The sequence below is a fragment of the Prionailurus bengalensis genome, chromosome A3 (assembly GCF_016509475.1).
Source record: "Prionailurus bengalensis isolate Pbe53 chromosome A3, Fcat_Pben_1.1_paternal_pri, whole genome shotgun sequence".
Lineage (NCBI taxonomy): Eukaryota > Metazoa > Chordata > Mammalia > Carnivora > Felidae > Prionailurus > Prionailurus bengalensis.
Genome location: NC_057354.1, coordinates 25,347,947 through 25,366,402, shown reverse-complemented (window position 1 = coordinate 25,366,402; position 18,456 = coordinate 25,347,947). Strand labels below are relative to the sequence as shown.

General features: G+C 46.3%; 1 protein-coding gene and 1 non-coding gene across 5 annotated transcripts in view; one reads left to right on the top strand and one right to left on the bottom strand.

The window, feature by feature from the left end:
• PXMP4 (peroxisomal membrane protein 4) overlaps positions 1-18,275 on the bottom strand; it is a 33,277-nt gene extending 15,002 nt beyond the window's left edge. Inside the window, exons 1-4 of one of the 4 annotated variants that reach the window (XM_043602567.1) lie at positions 18,099-18,264; positions 11,450-11,512; positions 8,202-8,400; positions 1,708-4,236 (exon numbers count right to left, since the gene is read on the bottom strand). In XM_043602567.1, the coding sequence (XP_043458502.1) occupies positions 3,973-4,236; positions 8,202-8,400; positions 11,450-11,512; positions 18,099-18,211 (639 nt within the window). In that variant the 5' untranslated portion in view covers positions 18,212-18,264 and the 3' untranslated portion in view covers positions 1,708-3,972. Of the gene's footprint in view, positions 1-1,707; positions 4,237-5,551; positions 6,805-8,201; positions 8,401-11,449; positions 11,513-18,098 lie in introns of those variants that run through there. The other 3 variants (XM_043602568.1, XR_006300782.1, XM_043602569.1) reach the window with 3 other exon arrangements.
• Positions 7,848-7,950, top strand: LOC122467370. Its single transcript, XR_006292913.1, has one exon. It is a non-coding gene; the product is annotated as a U6 spliceosomal RNA (small nuclear RNA).
• Positions 18,276-18,456: the final 181 nt, after the last annotated feature.

Here is an 18,456-nt window from a genome sequence, read left to right as displayed (position 1 = left end):
AATACCCTCTAATTCGTTAAAGAAAGCAGCCCAGCTGAAGTCACAGATTGTGGCGACATGGGGTTCACTCTGGGGGGTGGAATGCGTGCAGCACGATGTTCTGGTTTAGGAGAGCGTCAGGTTCAAAGCTTGATTCTTGTAAACCCGAGCAAACGATGGAGAAAGAAACACCATCTCTACAATTCTTTCTGGGGCCTGCGACGTAGAAGGGAGCAGGGAGCGGGGAGCGTCACAAGAGGCAGTTTCTTGGCATCTTGGCCTATGAATCATTGCTCTCACATGGGCCTCACGGACCCATCTCTAATTTGAAAGTGGAGCAGCAGAAGGCCCCAAATTAACCTCATTTTTGTCCTTTCCCTTTCACTGGGAGCTCCATCGGCCTGAACGTGGGGTGTCACCGATGGTAATATCTGGATATCTAGGGAGGTTCACCTTTACACTGATCACAGTAACAGCCTGCCTGAGGGGGTGATGGGGTAGAGTTGGGGTGGGAAGCAGCTCAGAGAAAGGGCTCACTTTCATATTAGATTATTGATCAAAGGGAAACAGAACACGCAGAGGACAAAGAAGAAATGCCAAAGACTTGTTGAGATGACAGTGTGATATAAAGTTTCTCATAAGACAGGAGTGCCTGGATGGCTCAGTCGACGGAGCATGTGACTCTCGATCTTCGGGTTGTGAGTTCGAGCCCCATGTTGGGTGTGGAGATTACTTAAAAATAAAATCTTTTTTAAATGTTTCTCACAAGACAAAGATAGGTGGCTGTGTACAGAATATCTCAGAAAGGCTGTACTAGTAGGTGCTAACAGTGAATGCCCCTGGCAAGAGAGAGGGTTTGAGGGTGGAGCTTGGGGGTACGAAGGAACTTGATTTTTCCTTGTGATCTACCTTTTGTACTGTGTGAGTTTTGCTGAAGAATTATTTTGTATAGTCTTACGTGTCAGAAGACTTCATAGGAATGTGGCAGGTCCTTAATAAACACATTAAACCATTGTACTATTTCAGGAAGTAGCATTTATAGAGTGCCTACTGTGTGCCAAGGGCCCTTTGGCAATGCTCATTTTACGGATCTTAGGAAATGGAAGCTCGGCTAGGAGGGAGCCAAGTGGGGACTCCTCCCAGGTCTGCTGGAAGCCAGAGCTCTGCTCCTCAGCAAGGACCACACAGCCTTCCTCCCTGGAGTGAGCAGTTGGAGGCACCAGATGCTCTGGCAGGATCCAGAGAGATGCCATCTGTGAGGGAAACCTATTCTTAGAGAGCAGAGACAGTCGCTGGTGTAGCCGGCCAGGCCCCCACAGCAGTGGGGGGATGCTAGGCAGGCACACAGCCAAGGCTCTACCTTTAACTGGGGGGGGGGGGGGGTAGGACAGGCTAAAAGCGGGGGGTACTCAGTTCTTAGGACCACACTTCCTCCTACGTTGGGATGCTATATTAGAAATAACAGCAAACATTTATTGAGTGCTTACTTTATATTCGTCATGTTGTTTAATCCCCCAGGCCATCCTGTGAGGTGAGTGCTATCAGAATGCATATTTTACAGATGAAGAAACAGAGGTACAGAATGGTTAAGCCATTTGCCTAAGGAAACAGGGCTGAGCCCAGGCGCTTTTACTGTCCCCAATCAGCATGTTATATGGACTCTCAACCTGCTGCACTGGAGGCCAATTTTAGTTTGGGTTTCCTCAATAGCAGACCCCAAGACAAGGATTTCAGTGCAAGTGGTTTATTTGGGAAATGGTCCCAGGAAGTACTCGTAGGGGCATGAGGATGGGAGACAGAGAAGGGAGTGTTATCAAGCAAGTGACCACTGTGGGCAGGCCAAGTTCAGTCCCGCTGGGAAACTCTGGGAGCCAGTGTGGAGCACGTGCCTCGGAGTTACCCCACCCGGTGATAAGGGGGGGGGGGGGCATTCATCAGTCATTGGTTGAGGGCTGCTCCTGGGATGTGGTAATCTTCCAGACCTGCTGTGGGGCGACGGAGCAGACGCCAGTAACAAGAGAGGGCCTTCAGGCAGAGACACAGGGGTGGCAGGTGGAAAAGTTGGCTGGTGTGCGGTGAAGTGGTAAGTTGGAGGAGATATGGGTGCAGCACCCCCAGCATCTGCTTGCTGATGACCACCCCCCTCCCCCGCGTAACCTTGGGATCTCATTCAGCCTCCACAGAGTGAATTCAGAGACCTTCCAGATCACCTTCTCCAAACGTGTAGTACAACACCATGGCTGAGAACACTGCTATTGGCATCAGATGTGATGCCACCATGATTACCTAACAGCTCTGTGACTCAGTTTCCTCACTTGTAACAAGGGATAATAGCTGGCTGCATATCATTCCCTACTGCCTCGTTACTCAAGGTATGGCTTAGACCAGCAGCACCACCAGCGGCACCTGGAAGCCTGTGAGAAGTGCAGAATGTCTGGCCCTACCGCAAACTCACTGAGTCAGAATCTACATTTTAATAAGATCACCAGTGACTCATGTGCACATTTCTACTAGTAATTTCTAAAATATAAAAAGAGACTGAAGTATTCTTACTAGACCAAGGGTCTCAAATTGGTGGGCCATGGACCAAATCTTCCTGGAGACCTGTTTGATTTACCCAGCACACTGATTTTTAAAATCAGACTGGCCTGTGAGTCTCCAGTTGACCGTGTCCCCACCACTCCCTAGTGCACATTTTCATTTATGCCCCTTGCCAGGTCCCTGTGGGCACCTGAGTTTGCACCCCCGGCCTGGAACCGATCCTATAACCAGCTAATGTTTGCATAGCTTAGGTTTCTAAATTTAACATAAGGCACTGAAAAAAACCCACGGGCTTTGAGCTCAGACAGCTCTGGGTTCAAACCCTGATTTGGCCATCATACTAGTTGTATTACCTTCAGCAAGTTACTTCCCCTTTCTGATCCTGTGTCTACATCTGTGAAATGAGGATCAGAATGCATACTTGCAAGGTCACTGCATGGATTAAAAATAATATGTGCAAAGCACCGGGAGGAAGTAGGAGCTCACTAAATGGAAGTAATTAGTAGTAATAGCAGCTGTTATAGTTATACAAGTCCAATGAGGACACCCGCTGTGTTTTATGATTATCTTCATTTTACAGGAAACTGAGGCTCAGAGAGGTTAAGTACCTTCCCCAAGGTTACATAGTGGTGGAGTGGGGACTCAAACCCATATCCCCAGCTCTGTATCCGTACTGTCCACTAGAATTTTCTGTAAGGACAGAAGTGTTCTACATCTGTGTAGCCACTAGCCACATGTGGCTGACTGAGCACTTGAAAAATGACTGGCCCAAATTGAGACATGCTATAAGCATACAACACATACGTGACTCTGATGACATAGTACTAGAAAAAAGAATGTAAAATAGCTTGTTACTTTTTATATTAATTACATGTTAAAATGATAAAATTTTAGAAATATTGGCTTAAATATATAATTAAGATTAATCTCACCTGTTTCTTTCTACTTTTTTTAATGTGGCTACTAAGAAAAGCTTTAATTACATATATGGATCCCATTGTGCTTCCACTGGACAGTGGAATTCTAGAGCTTCTCCATTAGAACACCTGAGCAAGGAGTATAATATTTTCTAAAAACGTATTTGCAACCCACTGCCCACCAGCAAGGAGCACTCTGTTACTTAAGAATGATTGAAGACCGTACACACCAGTAAGAGACTTCAGGGCCCTCCTCTGATGCCCAGAGGGGGTGTCTTTCCCTGGTCTCACAGAAGTCAGCAGCAGAGCTGGAATCATGTCCAAGGGTCCACAGCCCGAATCGCCACTTGGTCCACCATTTGGGAGTACCTAACGGGACTTGGAAATCAGTGCTTTTGCTTCAGCAAATGGAACCCTGGGACAATAGAATCTGGAGTCTGAGAACCATGATCTTGAGAAGAAGGATCCACTGGGAGGATTCACCGATGGAGTCAATCTCGGGTGCAGATGCCCCCATAAGCACCTTGGGAGCACGTTACTTTGAGGGAAGGCTTTTGTTGTAGAGGAGGAAGTCTGAGATATCGTGCCATACATCGCTGTCCTGATACAGGTAGGTCATGGAGGACTGCAGTGAGGGTTGTAGAGTGCGCTGGTGGTACTCAAAGAGCCACAGCACCAGCCCCCACACTATCCCAGTGAGCAAAGGGAAAGGGTCCCACTTGGGTTCGGGAATGTAGCCCTTCTCCACGCCCAGGCGGCACAGGGCAAACAGGAGTCGTGACAGCAGGTACATGTTGATCTGCAGGAAGGGAATGACAGGGGATTACAGGAGGGCCCAGCCACTGGGAACCTTCTCCCCCTGACCCATGCACTGGGGCACCTACTGTGCAGTGGACTAGTGTTTTTCTTTTTTTTTTTAAGTTTCTTTATTTAGAGGTGCCTGGGTGGTTCAGTCTGTTGGGCATCTGACTCTTGGTTTCGGCTTAGGTCATGATCTCACGGGTTCATTGGATTGAGCCCCATGTCAAGCTCTGTGCTGACAACACTGAGACTGCTTGGGATTCTCTCTCTCTCTCCCGCTCTCTGTCTCTCCCCCACTTGTGCTTATGCTCTCTCTCTCAAAATAAATAAACATTTAGAAAAGTAAATAAATAAAGAATAAAGTTTTAAAATTTATTTTAGTAATCTTTACACCCAATGTGGGGCTTGAACTTATGACCCCGACCGAGTTCAAGAGTCTCATGCTCTTCTGACTAAGCCATCCAGGAGCCCCTGGAACAGTGTGCTGGTATGCAAGGTGATTTGAAATAGTATGTAGCGGGTATTTTAACATTGCTATTCATTTCTTAATTTATCATTCTTGTTAATTAAAAATTTTAGAAAATAGGGCACCTGGGTGGCTCAGTTGGTTGAGCGCCCGACCTTGGCTCAGGTCATGATCTTGTGGTCCGAGTTGGAGTCCCATGTCAGGCTCTGTGCTGACCGCTCAGAGCCTGGAGCCTGCTTCAGATTCTGTGTCTCCCTCTCTCTCTGCCCCTCCCCTGCTCGTGCTCTCTCTCTCTCAAAAATAAATAATCATTTAAAAAAATTTAGAAAATGAATACATTTACATGTTTCAAAACTAAAAGGTAACTTGACACCAAAAAATACAATGCGCGCACACACACACACACACACACACACACACACACACACACACACAATTAATAGGTTGGATCTTATCGAAATTTAAAATTGACTGTGAAAGCCCCTATGAAGAGCCTGAAAAGAAAAGCCACAGGTGAGAGAAAATATTCACAAACACATATCTGACAAACTGGTATCTGGAATATATTAAAAAAAAAAACCTCTTAAAACTCAACGGGAAAGAAAAGAAATAATCCAATTAGAAAAATAAGCAAAAGATGCGAACAGATGCTTCACTGAACTGGTTATACAGATGGAAAATAAGGACATGGAAAGATGTTCAACGTCATTAGCCATTAGGAAAATGCAAATTAAAACCGCAATGAGAAGCCCTGACACCTATCAGAATGGCTAAAATTAAAAATGTGATCAACCAATGCTGGCTCGGATGTGGAGAAAATGGATCATTTGTATATTCCTGATGGGAATGTAAAATAGTACGGTCCTCTAGAAAATAGTTTGGCAATTTCTTAAAAAATTAAACATGCAGGGGCACCTGGATGTCTCAGTCGGTACGTGACCAACTCTTGATTTTGGCTCAGGTCATGATCTCACAGTTCGTGGGTTTGAGCCCCGCCATCAGCATAAGAGCCTGCTTAGGATTCTCCCTCCCTCTCTGCCCTCCCCTAATCGCATGTCTCCATGTGCGTGAGCTCTCTCAAAAAAACAAACTTAAAAAAAAAAAAGTCAATCCTCAAAGGTTACATACAGCAATGACTCTACTTCTAGAACATTTTTGAAATGACAAAATTTCAGAAATGGAGGTCAGAGGGGTCAGGGAAAAGGAGGGGTAAGAAGATGGTGTGACTAGGATTCCTAGGCCTTAGAAGTTCATAAACCAGTGCCATTTCTTTTATTTATTTTTTTTAAGTTTATTTCTTTTGAGAGAGAGTATGCACCCACACAGCAGGCGAGAGACAGAGACAGAGGGAGAGAGAGAATCCCAAGCAGGCTCCATGTTGTCAGTACAGAGATCTACGCAGGGCTCAAGCTCACAAAATCTGAGATCATGACCTGAGCTAAAATCAAGAGCTGGACACTTAACCGACTGAGCCACCCAGGCGTCCCAGACCAGTGACATTTCTAACAACAACAACAAAAACTGGGGAAATTTTCTCAAAATACAAAATGCTCATATCCACAGACTCCACAATCCCATGTTGAGGAAATTTCAGATGGATTGACAGACAAACGCCCAAAGATGCAGACTGCAATGTGTGTGTACTGGCAAAAGGCTAGAGACACCCTTGTCCATCCAGAGGAGACTGGGAAAATCAAGCCTGGTCTATCCACCCAATGGAGAACTTTGCTGATGTTAAAAAGAATGAGGGATTGACAAGAAAGGTTTCCAAAATACATCATTCTGTGAAGAAAAAGTGTGGTGTGATCTCATTGGAGGAAAACTCCTGATATGTTCAGACACAAGCACAGACAATTTCTGAAGAGCACACAAGACACAGTTGAAGTGTTCATGGACAGTGGCTGGACAATTAGCAGGGGGTGGGAACTTTCTTTTAAATCTTTTTTTTTTTAAGTTTATTTATTTTGAAAGAGAGAGAGCATATGCACACGCACAAATGGGGGAGGGGAAGAAAAGAGGGAGGGAGTCAGAATCCCAAGCAGGCTCTGCCCTGTCAGATGTGGGCTCGATCTCGTGTCTCACCAACAGTGAGATTATGACCTGAAATGAAATCAAGCGTCAGACGCTTAACTGACTGAGCCACCCAGGTGCCCCTTTTCAATTTATTTTCTAGTTTTATTGTGACCATACCCCAAGCACCTAGGAGTATGCCAGGCACACAGGGGTGCTTAGTCTGCATTTTTCAAAATGTGAAAATAAAACGTTTTATAATTTGAAAGTATTTAATAAATTTGAGGGAGGCAAAAAGAGGGTCTGCCAACTTTTCACGATGACCAAAAAGGACTTAAAACAATAAATAGCATTTCATTTCACAAAAAAAAGAAGAAAAAAAAAAAAGGATTTTAACCTAGAAAAAAGACAAGTTAAAGAATAGATCATTCTTCGAGTGTAATAAGTTATGTTTTATGGGGCGCCTGGGTGGATCAGTCAGTTAAGTGTCCGACTTCAGCTCAGGACATGATCTCACGGTTTGTGAGTTTGAGCCCCGTGGCAGGCTCTGTGCTGACAGCTCAGAGCCTGGAGCCGGCTTCAGATCCTGTGTCTGCCTCTCTCTCTGCCTCTCTCCCACTTATGCTCTGTCTCTCTGTAGAGAGACAATAAATGTAAAAAAAGAAAAAAAAAATTTTTTTTAAATAAGTTATGTTTTATGAATATCTTACTCCAGGCCAATTTAAATTTTTTTCTTTTACTGTTTATTTTTGAGAGAGACAGAGACAGTGTACAGGCAGGGGAGGGACAGAGAGAGAGGGAGACACAGAATCTGAAGCAGGCTCCAGGCTCTACACTGTCAGCACAGAGCCCGACATGGGGCTCCAACTCACAAATGGTGAGATCATGACCTGAGCTGAAGTCAGATGACTAACCAACTGAGCCCCCCAGGTGTCTGGTAGCCATTTTTTTTTTTTTTTTAAGTAAGCTCTACACCCAATGTGGGCCTTGAACTCATGACCCATGATCAAGAGTCATATGCTCTACTGACTGAGCCAGCCAGGTGCCCCCAGAGTGGTGGTGTGTGTGTGTTTTTTTTTCCTCATTTCACTGCACAGTGTTTTTTGGTTTTTTGTTTTTCAATCTTTGCTCCAGTGCTCGCTTCGGCAGCACATCTACTAAAATTGAACAATATAGAGATTAGCATGACCCCTGTGCAAGGATGACACACAAATTTGTGAAGCGTTCCAGATTAAAAAAAAAAAAAAGATCTTTTTTCCAGAAAACAGCACACACACTGAGTTTTGGGAAAGATGGAATTTCAGCAAGCCGCTTGCTTGGTTTACAGATAAGGAAACTGAGGAGAAAGTGACCTTCCCAAGGTCACACAGGGACTGGTGAATCACAGACCCTCGGACCTCTACCTCTTTGACCTCTACCTGGACCACGTCCCTCCCACCCCCCACCCCACCCGCAGCCCAACCCCTATCCTGGGGCAGGGTCTTTACCTGACTGTTGATGTTATTGTTATCTCTAAACACCAGCAAGGCCCCGATGAAGGCAGCCAGGAACGAGTGCACCTGGTAGGTCTCGCCCTGCACGTGGGACTGCAGGGCACAGAGCCCCTTATAGGCGAACACAAAGCAGGCCAGGTTCCAGGAGTGGGTGTACGTGGCCTGCAGGATGGCCCGCAGCTTCTCCTGGAGGCTGCACAAACACAGGGAGCCCCCATGAGCACAGGCCCACTGTTCCACGTTCACTCACTGGGCGTGCAAATGTGAACCAGGCGAGGAGCTCACGGCCACTGCTCTTTCAGCCCCAGGCCTCTAGCTTCCATGTCGTGGGGGCTGCTGTCCCATTGGATTCAGGCCTTGACTCCATGCCACTTCCTCAGAGGGCCCTGGCCTGACCACCCGACTCAAAAGAATGCCCATCCTATCCTGTCCTCTTTTCCTTCACAGCTCTTACACCAGCTGACACTTATATGCTTGTTTATTATTTCTCCCCACTCCCACCCCGCTCCAGTACAAGCTACTGAAGAGTGGTGTCTACATCTGAACAGAGCCTGGCACATAGTAGGTACTCAATACGTGTTTTTTTGGAGTGAGCTGTGAAGACATGAATGAGAGAGTAAGGGAGAGCCTACTATGTACTGGAGCTGGGGATACGATTCTGAGGGAAAGTGCTTGCTGCCTTCATAAGATATATGATCTAAAGGGAGAACATAAATAATCACGAAGCAAGGGTCAAATTTCGACTTGACCAGAGATGATCCTGGGTTCTGAAGGATTGATGAGGTGTCAATGAAGTCGAGAGGGGAGAGGACTTGCATCCAGGCAGAGGGATCAGCACATGCAAAGGTTTGGAGGAGGGACAGAGAGTAAGGAGTAAAGGGACAGAGAGAAGCCATCAAGGCCTGAGCAAAGAATATGGGGGGAAATGATGTGGGGAGAGGAAGGGCCATGCTCTTCTGTCTTTATCCTGAGAAAAGTACACATTTAAGTAGGGAAAGGATTCTATTTATCTTTTAAAATTAAGTCACTAGGGGGCAGTGAGGAGAACACAAGGACAAGGGCAGAGTGTACTCTGGGAGTCAATTCAAGGATGACACAACCAACCTAGAGGCTAGATGAGGACCTTGAAGTGGGTCAACTGGAACCTGTGGAAATCGGCCAGGTGAGTGGGGACAACCAGGAGTCAGCTGGCTCTCGCCTCACAGGAACACAAGCCCCGTGTTGCCAGTTCTTAATCTTTTTTTTTTTTTTTTTTTTTTGAGTAAACTCTATGCCCAACATGGGGCTGAAACTCATGACCTCGAGATCAAGAGTCACATGCTATAGTGACTGTGCCAGCCAGGCATTAATGCAAGAAAGCTGGATTTCCCAGTTATCAAGTGTTGGTGCTAATCTTGCCTTCAAAATGTTTCAAGAGTCTGACCACTTTCCTCTCACCTACACTGCCACCACCAATGTCTGGGCCACCAGCATTGTTCCTCTTGATCACTGACTGCTTTGTTCGCTCCTCTATACCTAGCACCTAAAATGGTGTCTGGCACATAGTAGATGTTCAATAAATATTTACTGTTTGAAAGAATGAGTTCAATTTTAAGAAAACAGAGGGCAAAAACCAAAACTAAAATCAGTGAATCAATAAATAAAGCAAAAATACAAGAGGTGTGAATTCGAGCCCCATGATGGGTATAGAGCTTACTTAAAAAAAGAAAGAAAAGAGGGGCGCCTGGGTGGCGCAGTCGGTTAAGCGTCCGACTTTAGCCAGGTCACGATCTCGCAGTCCGTGAGTTCGAGCCCTGCGTCAGGCTCTGGGCTGATGGCTCAGAGCCTGGAGCCTGTTTCCGATTCTGTGTCTCCCTCTCTCTCTGCCCCTCCCCCGTTCATGCTCTGTCTCTCTCTCCCAAAAATAAATAAATGTTGAAAAAAAAAAAAAAGAAAGAAAGAAAAGAGCAACCCTAAAAAAATACAAAAAAGGGAAAATCTTGCGAGCTGGATTTGGCCAATAGGCTGTCCATGTGTACTTCTTATAAGCTCTAGGTGAAGCTACATACATTAAAAACCAGGCCACAGGGGCGCCTGGGTGGCCCAGTCGGTTAAGCGTCCGACTTCAGCTCAGGTCATGATCTCACGGTCAGTGAGTTCAAGCCCTGCGTCGGGCTCTGTGCTGACAGTTCAGAGCCTGGAGCCTGTTTCAGATTCTGTGTCTCCCTCTCTCTGACCCTCCCCTGTTCATGCTCTGTCTCTCTCTCTGTCTCAAAAATAAATAAACGTTAAAAAAAAAAAAAAAGTTAAAAAAAAAAAAAACAGGCCACAGACGCTTAGTTAGCTAAGTGTCTGACTCCTAGTTTCGGCTCAGGTCAAGATATCACAGTTTATGAGTTTGAGCCCCACATTGGGCTCTGCGCTGAGAGCATGGAGCCTGCTTAGGATTCTCTCTCTCCCTCCCTCTCTCTCTGCCTCTCCCCTGCTCATGCGCGCTCCCTCTCTCTCTCTCTCAAAATAAATAAATAAACTTTAAAAAGAAAAAAAGCAATGGTTCACCCAAGGAGGACCCATGGCCAAATAAATCTCAGCATTAAAAACGAGGCCACAGAGTAGTTTCTGTGAAGTGCAATGAGGGGAAAGTCACGGGGGTTGGAGGAAGACCAAGAAGTTTGAGGAAGGGAGGGAGGTCATGGACAGTTTTCCCAAGGAAGTAACCCTCATAAAATTGGTATTGGTTGCCAGGAAGGAAATAAAGGTAGGGCAGAAGAGGAAAGAGCATGCCCGGCAGGGGGTGTTGTATAAGTAAACGTGTGGAGGTGGAACCACATGTGGCATGGCAGCGAGTCCTATGTGCCAAGGGCACTGCAGGCTGGATGTAGGGGAACAGTGTGGGGATGCAGCTGAGACCAGGCAGCAGGGGGCCTTTTTTTTAAAGTTATCTTAAAGTTTTTTTAAGTTATCAGTATACTTAATATACACTGTTATCTTCATTTCAGGTGTACAATGTAGTGGTTCAACAATCCCATACATCATCCAGTGCTCCTCGTGGTTAGTTGCAGAGGGGCTTTTAAGGAAGGAAGTTGGGCTTCTCTGGAGGATCGTGGGAGCCAGGGGAGTTTTTGAGCAGCAATAATAGATCAGACTCGTACTTGAGATGGTGGTGATGGGGGATAGGCTAGACCTAGCTAGGAAGCTAGTGCAACCGTCCTGGTACTGAGGGCTGAACATACTCTCTCCCAGTTTGAGGAGGGGGTGGGTACCTGCCACTCCGGAAGAGAAAGGTCATGACCAGCGCGTGAGGGGCCCGGATTTTGACTCCGTAGCTGCAGAAATGAAAGGAAACAGTTACTATGGCGTCACTGCCTCACAGAGTCTCCCTGGGCAATCTGACTCCTCGCCCCCTCTCCAAGCCTAATCCTAACATCGTCCTGGAAGGGGAGATAATGCTGGCTTTCAGGTTAGATCTGGGTTCAAGTTAGATCTGGGTTCAAATCCCAGTCCTAACACCTTCTTGGTAGTGTGGCCTCGGGCTTGTTATTTAACTTCTCTGAGCCTCAGTTTGCCTAACAGTAAAAGGGGATGTCAGCCTAGGGGGCTGGTTATAATTCCAATGAAAGGGGACCATGTGTGTCAAAGGCCTCCACCAGCCTCACCCAACTGGCTGTGTGGAGTTGCTCCCTCGGTTCCACACTGACTTACCATTGCAGCCGGACTCATTATTTTTTTTTAAAGCATAAATCATATCACATCCCAATTTAAAAGCCGCCAATACCTTTCCCCTACTCACAGAATAAAATCTGGGCTCTTCCCACAGCCTTGAAAGTGCTGCAAGATGTGGCCCCTGCTTACTTCTCCTACCTCTTGCCCCCTACTTCTCCTGCTCCATCCAACCCGCCCTGGCCTTCCTGTAGGTCTTTGGACTGCCAGTTTCTCCCCTGCCTCTGGGCAGGCTGTTCCCTCTGCCTAGACTGTCCTTTACTCCTCACGTAGCCACTGCTTCCTCAGCTCTCCAGTCTCAGCTGGGGCCTCTGTGGAGGCTTCTTACACAACAGCCTAGGTTAGGGTAATATTTGCATTGCCACAGAGCCCCAAGCTTCTCTGTGGTACTCTACACTCCTGGGTTAATGATTCAATTTCTCATAACTACTTATTCTATTCTAATTATCTCTTTCTTCCACTAGACTGTGGGCTTCGTGAGGGACTGTGTTTGATTTGTCCTCCACAGAGTCCCCAGCACCTTGCATGGTACTTAACATATAGCATGTGCTTAGTACATGATGGCTGACTGATTCTGGAACAACCTTTAATTATCTGTGAGGGAAGGTAATTTCTAGAAGGTTCTATCTTCAGCTTGGTTCATCTTAAAGTTAATAAGTTCCCTAAAATAGTTGCTGAGTAATATAATTCCTTCTACCTGTTCAAAATACACCGCTTTCCAACTATTATAGACAGGAGGACCTGAGCTTTGTAAAACTGGATTTAAAAAATAAAAAACACTGGAAAGAAATATGCCACAATGTTAGCAATGTCCCCAGAGCTGGAGAAGTATGCAAATTTACTTTTATCTTTTAACTTTTCTATACTTCCAAAATGATCTATAATGATTAAGCATTGCTTTTAAAATTAAAGCAACTGGAATAAACATTTTTTTTAAAGTAGGCTCCATGCCCAATGTGGGGCTTCTTGAGCCCATGACCCTGAGATCAAGAGACACACGTGCTATGTACTGAGCCAGCCAGGCATGCCGAAATAAATTTTAAAAGTTACATAAAGGCCTCTTTTTAAGACTCAAACCTCGGGGCGCCTGGGTGGCTGTCGGTTGAGCGTCTGACTTCGCTCAGGTCACGATCTCAGGTCCGTGAGTTCGAGCCCCGCGTCGGGCTCTGTGCTGACAGCTCAGAGCCTGGAGCCTGCTTCAGATTCTGTGTCTCCCTCTCTCTGGCCCTCCCCCTGTTCATGCTCTGTCTCTCTCTCTGTCTCAAAAATAAATAAGTGTTAAAAAAAAATTAAAAAAAAAAAAAAAAAAAGACTCAAACCTCTTCCCCTGACCCTCCTTGTACTTCCTCATTTGAGCACTGGGGATTGTGTGAACATGAATACTTTCATCCTCATTGTTTTTAATTTATTTTTTAAAGATTTTATTTTTAAACAATCACACCCAACATGGGGCTCAAACTCACAACCCCAAGATTGGAGTTGCATGTTTCACTCACTGAGCCAGTGAGGTGCCCCCTCTGTTTTAACTATATTCAAGTGGGTAGTAAAAAGGAAATACTGTAGTATTTGGTGCCAAAGCCCTGCCACGTTTTACTGTGTGAACTTGGATAAGTTACTTAACCTCTCTGAGCCTCTCTTCTCCCATCAGTAAAAAGTATTCTCCATTTCAGACTTGCTTCTGGCAGTTAAGGACATAGCACATGTGAAAGTTCTAGTCTCTTCCTTCTTGTTCTTGACTGGACTCCCTCTTATCCCACCAAGTTCTCCAGCTGCCAGGCCCTGATCTTACCAAGCTACAAGGTCTAAAAATCCTTGGCACAATGACCATGACTACATATTGTCATATGAGTATCTGTGACTGTTCACCACAGGCTTGTTAGAAACAGCAAAAGACTGGAAGCGAAGCCATGTCCATCCACAGGGAGCTTCTGGATAAATAAACAATGGTCCCACCACTGAGTGGAATACTACACAGATGTAAAAGACGGAGGCAGCTTTATGTGCACTGCAGGATGTATTAGAGCAAGATGTGTAAAATATAAAGTTGCATCAAACGAGGTAATTCTTCCATAAATCTAAAATTATTTCAAAATAAAACTTGTCTTGGGGCACCTGGGTGGCTCAGTTGGTTGAGCATCTAACTTCAGATCAGGTCACGATCTTGTGATTCCTGAGTTCAAGCCCCACACTGGGCTAGCTGCTGTCAGCATAGACTCCACTTCAGATCTCCTGTTCCCCTCTCCCTTCCCCTCCCCTGCCTGCGCTCTCAAAAATAAATAAAAATATTTTTTAAATAATAAAATAAAAAAGAAAACTTGTCTTAAATGTGTGGGGGGAAATATATGTATTTGTTTGTACATGCAGAGAATACTTCTGGAGGGAGACATGAGACTGGATATAGGTGTCACCTCCAGGGAGGGAGACTGAGTGATAGAAGAATGGGGTGAGCAGGCCTTCACAGCATCTCCCTTTTTTTTTAAGTAGGCTCCACGCCCAATGTGGGCCTTGAATTCACAACCCTGAGACCAAGAGTCTCATGCTCCACTGACTGAGCCAGCCAGGCATAGCATCGAATTTTTTATGCCTTTTCTGAAAGTTACGTAATTAAAACAAATTTTTTTTTAAGTTTTATTTATTTGTTTTTTTTGAGAGAGAGACAGAGTGAGTGGGGGAGGGGCAGAGAGAGAGGGAGAGAGAGAGAATCCCAAGCAGGCTCTGCGCTGTCAGCATGGAGCCTGATGCGGGGTTCGAATTCACACACCGTGAGATCATGACCTGAGCCGAAACTAAGAGTTGCACTCTTAACCGACTGAGCCACCCAGGCGCCCCGAAAGTTACCTAATTTTTAAAAAAGATTTTACTGGGGCGCCTGGGTGGCGCAGTCGGTTAAGCGTCCGACTTCAGCCAGGTCACGATCTCGCGGTCCGTAAGTTCGAGCCCCGCGTCGGGCTCTGGGCTGATGGCTCAGAGCCTGGAGCCTGTTTCCGATTCTGTGTCTCCCTCTCTCTCTGCCCCTCCCCCGTTCATGCTCTGTCTCTCTCTGTCCCAAAAATAAATAAACGTTGAAAAAAAAAATTTTTTTTAAAAGATTTTACTATTAAGTGATCTCTACACCCAGTGCGGGGCTCGAACTTACAACCCCAAGATCAAGAGTCTTATGCTCTACCAATTGAACCAGACAGGCACCCCTAACGTTACCTAATTTTTAAAATATAGGGGTACCTGGGTGGCTCAGTCAGTTAAGCGTCCAACTTCAGCTCAGGTCATGATCTGGTAGCTTGTGAGTTCAAGCCCCGTGTCAGGCTCTGTGCTGACACCTCAGAGCCTGAAGCCTGCTTCTGATTCTGTCCCCCTATCTCTCTGCTCCTCCCCTGTTCACTCTCTCTCTCTCTCTCTCAAAAAATTAATAAACATTAAAAATTAAAATATATATACATATATATAAATTAAATTTGTAAATGTTAACAAGTTGAAGCCAGTGTTATTGTTGCGATGGCCATGCTGAATTGCTTGTCTCCTGCCTAGCAGTGGGCAGGGCCCCCATCTTGGCCACAGCAAGCTCTCTGCCACACCTCATCCAAAGCCACGTCTCTTTCCCTTGAACAAAGAGGCCCTCAGCCTCCTCCAGCTCACCAGGGTGAAAAGGGCCCTTGTTTATACCCCAGACATAAGTGGAATAGTGCCCCCACCTCCTTACATCTGCCAGGCCTCATTCCCAAAGCGCTCAAACTCAGGTGGGAGCCAGTTACTATCATTCACAGGATTACTCTATGTCCTGAAAAAGAGGGGTGCCTGGGGTTTGAAAGAACTTACAGGACATAATGACAGGTTCAACATGATGTCCAGGAAGAGCCTGGTCTCAGCAAACTAACATTTAGGGAGGACATTTAGGGGACAGCCAGGACAATTTGACTATTAACTGGACAGTAGTCAACACTATAGATTATTATTAATTTATTAAGTATAATCATGATAATTAGCCATATAGGAAAATGTTCAAATTTTTAGAGATGCACACTGACATATTGAGGGGTAGAAATCACAGCGAGTTCAATTTTACAAAGCTTATATGTCTTAGTCGTCCAAGACTGCCTCCCTGAATGGATAGCGTCTCTGCACAAACCGCATATTCTTTTCCCCCTCCAGGCCTTTGTTCAAACCATTCCCTCTGGTTGGGATGCCCTTCTCCTCCTGGAAAATTCTAACTCGGCCTTCAAAATATCACCATCACCTCCTCTGTAAAGCATTCAGGGCACTGCCATGGTACTTTAACGATGAATCTCATTAGGACCTGGAACTCTTGGTCCTTACAGATGGGCATGGTGCCTCAGCACTAAACAGTAATGGGATCACTGCCTTAGATCACTCCGTTTGAGTGAGGCTGTTTCCATTTTACAGAGAAGGAAACTGAGGCCAGAAGAGATGAAGGCACCCAGCTTTGAAATAAAGGAACTAGGCCTGAGAAGGGCCTGACCTTAGGAAGTGCCTGCCCTGGCTGGGAAGGCTGAGACAACAGGAACAACTGGGTTGAAAGTATATATACAAAGCTAGCATTGGGCAATGCCCATTGCTGCTTTGTCCTGAGAATAACTTGGCAAAGGGCCACTTATATTATCCCATCTTAGTCACACCTCAGCATGGCTGATAAAACCTTCAGGCCCAACAGGTACCAATTCCACCTGACTCTGGGTTTCCAGAGAAGCCAAGAGCCTGGCATTGGGATCAGGCATCTCTGTGTTTGAATCCTGGCTGTGACACAGGCCAAGTGATGTGACCATAAGTAATGAGTTTACCTTTCTGAGCGAGTCTTCTCATTTGGAAAATGGGGACAATTGCAATTCCTACCCTGTACACTTGTACATTCATTCAGAAAATGTTTGAGAGTATCCTATGTACCATGTACTAGGAATACACCAAGGAACAAAGTAGATAAATATTTCTGTCCCTATGAAGCCCACTTTTTAGTGAGAAAGACAGAATATAAAAACAGGATACATAGGTGAACTTAGTGTCAGATGGTGACAAATAGTATGGAGAAAACTTAAGTATGGGAGGAAGTGAGGAGTTCAGAGATGACCTTATTGAGAAGGTGACACTTAAGCAGAGACCTGAAAAGGTGATGGTGTGATCTAGGCAGACGTCCCTGTATATATATATATATATATATATATATATATATACACACACACACACACACACACACACACACACACACCAGCCAACAGATATATATACCAGGCACTGTGCTGAGCATTTCACATACACTGATTCAATCCTCTGACAGTACGATGTAGGTATTATTATCGTCCCCATTTTATAGAAATTGAGGCTTAGAGAGGCTAAATGACTTGCTCCAGATCACACAGGTCAGTGGCACCAAGATTTGAACAAAGGCAGTCTCACCACCATGCCATGATGCCACTAGCATACCAACTCCAGGAGAACAAGTCTTTGGTTTTTTCTGTTGTGTCCCCAGTTCTGGCACAGTACACTCTCAATAAATGACAACAGTTATGCAGAGTTTTAAAGGAGGGGGAGCTCCCCTCCAGTTACCAGCCAGATGAAATGAACCCAAGACCTCCTTTCCAGCAGATCTGATGGCCAGGGTGGAATCAATTTAATGTCGAGCAAATATTTGCAGCTTCTTTCACAGTTGTTCTCATTCCTCAGGCTTATGCCTTAGGAGTTCCCTGGGCAGGATGGGGACTTGGCGCTAGAGTCATACAGATAAGAAGTGAGAAGTGGAATATGAGCCCATGGGCTCCTTAATGGTGGGAGCATAGGCAGAAGGCACCGCTGGCCTGCCAGAGGCCAGTGGCCACTTCTCACTGTGCAGATGGGACCGCTGAAGCCACGCAGACCCAAGGACACATAGCGGGGTATGGGGGGGGGGGGGGGGGTGTGGGGAGCGGTGGGCCAAACGAGGGGATACAAGGGCTGGCGTGGGAGGTGATCAAGGCAAGTGGGCCAGGTTGCAAAGCATGTAGAGCCCCAAAACAGCTTAATGGGAGCCCCAGCTCAGAAGGCTCACGGAACCCCAAATCCAGCGCCCACCGTGCTGGACACCTCGGTAGACCGAGGCCTAGGGAGGCTGCTCAAGGGCACACGGCGTTGCGGTGGGCCCAAAATCCACTCCTCCGACCCCAGCCAGACCCACCCTTCAGCCCGGCCCGGCCCGACAGCCCCACTCACACAGCCCCGTTCCGGAAGCCCTTAAGCATGGCCAACGCAGCGTGGTAGCGGCGCTTGCGCAATAGTGCGTTGACCGCAAGGAGCAGAGCCCGTAGCTGCGGCGGGACGGCCATAGGGACGAGGACACAGCGCAAGCAGCAGGACCAGCACTGGCAGGGTCCGGCGGCGCACCTTGAAGGCGCGGGGCGGAGCAGCCGTGCCTTTGCACGCATAGGCTCTGTCTGCTGTCACTCTTAGGGGAAGAGCCAATCAAATGGCCCACTCATCTCGCATGGGGAACGGGATGTTGGCACTCCTCCCGAGTAGCGTCTGATTGGAAGAGTGGGAGAGCTTGTAACCAATCACAAATGGGCTCCGC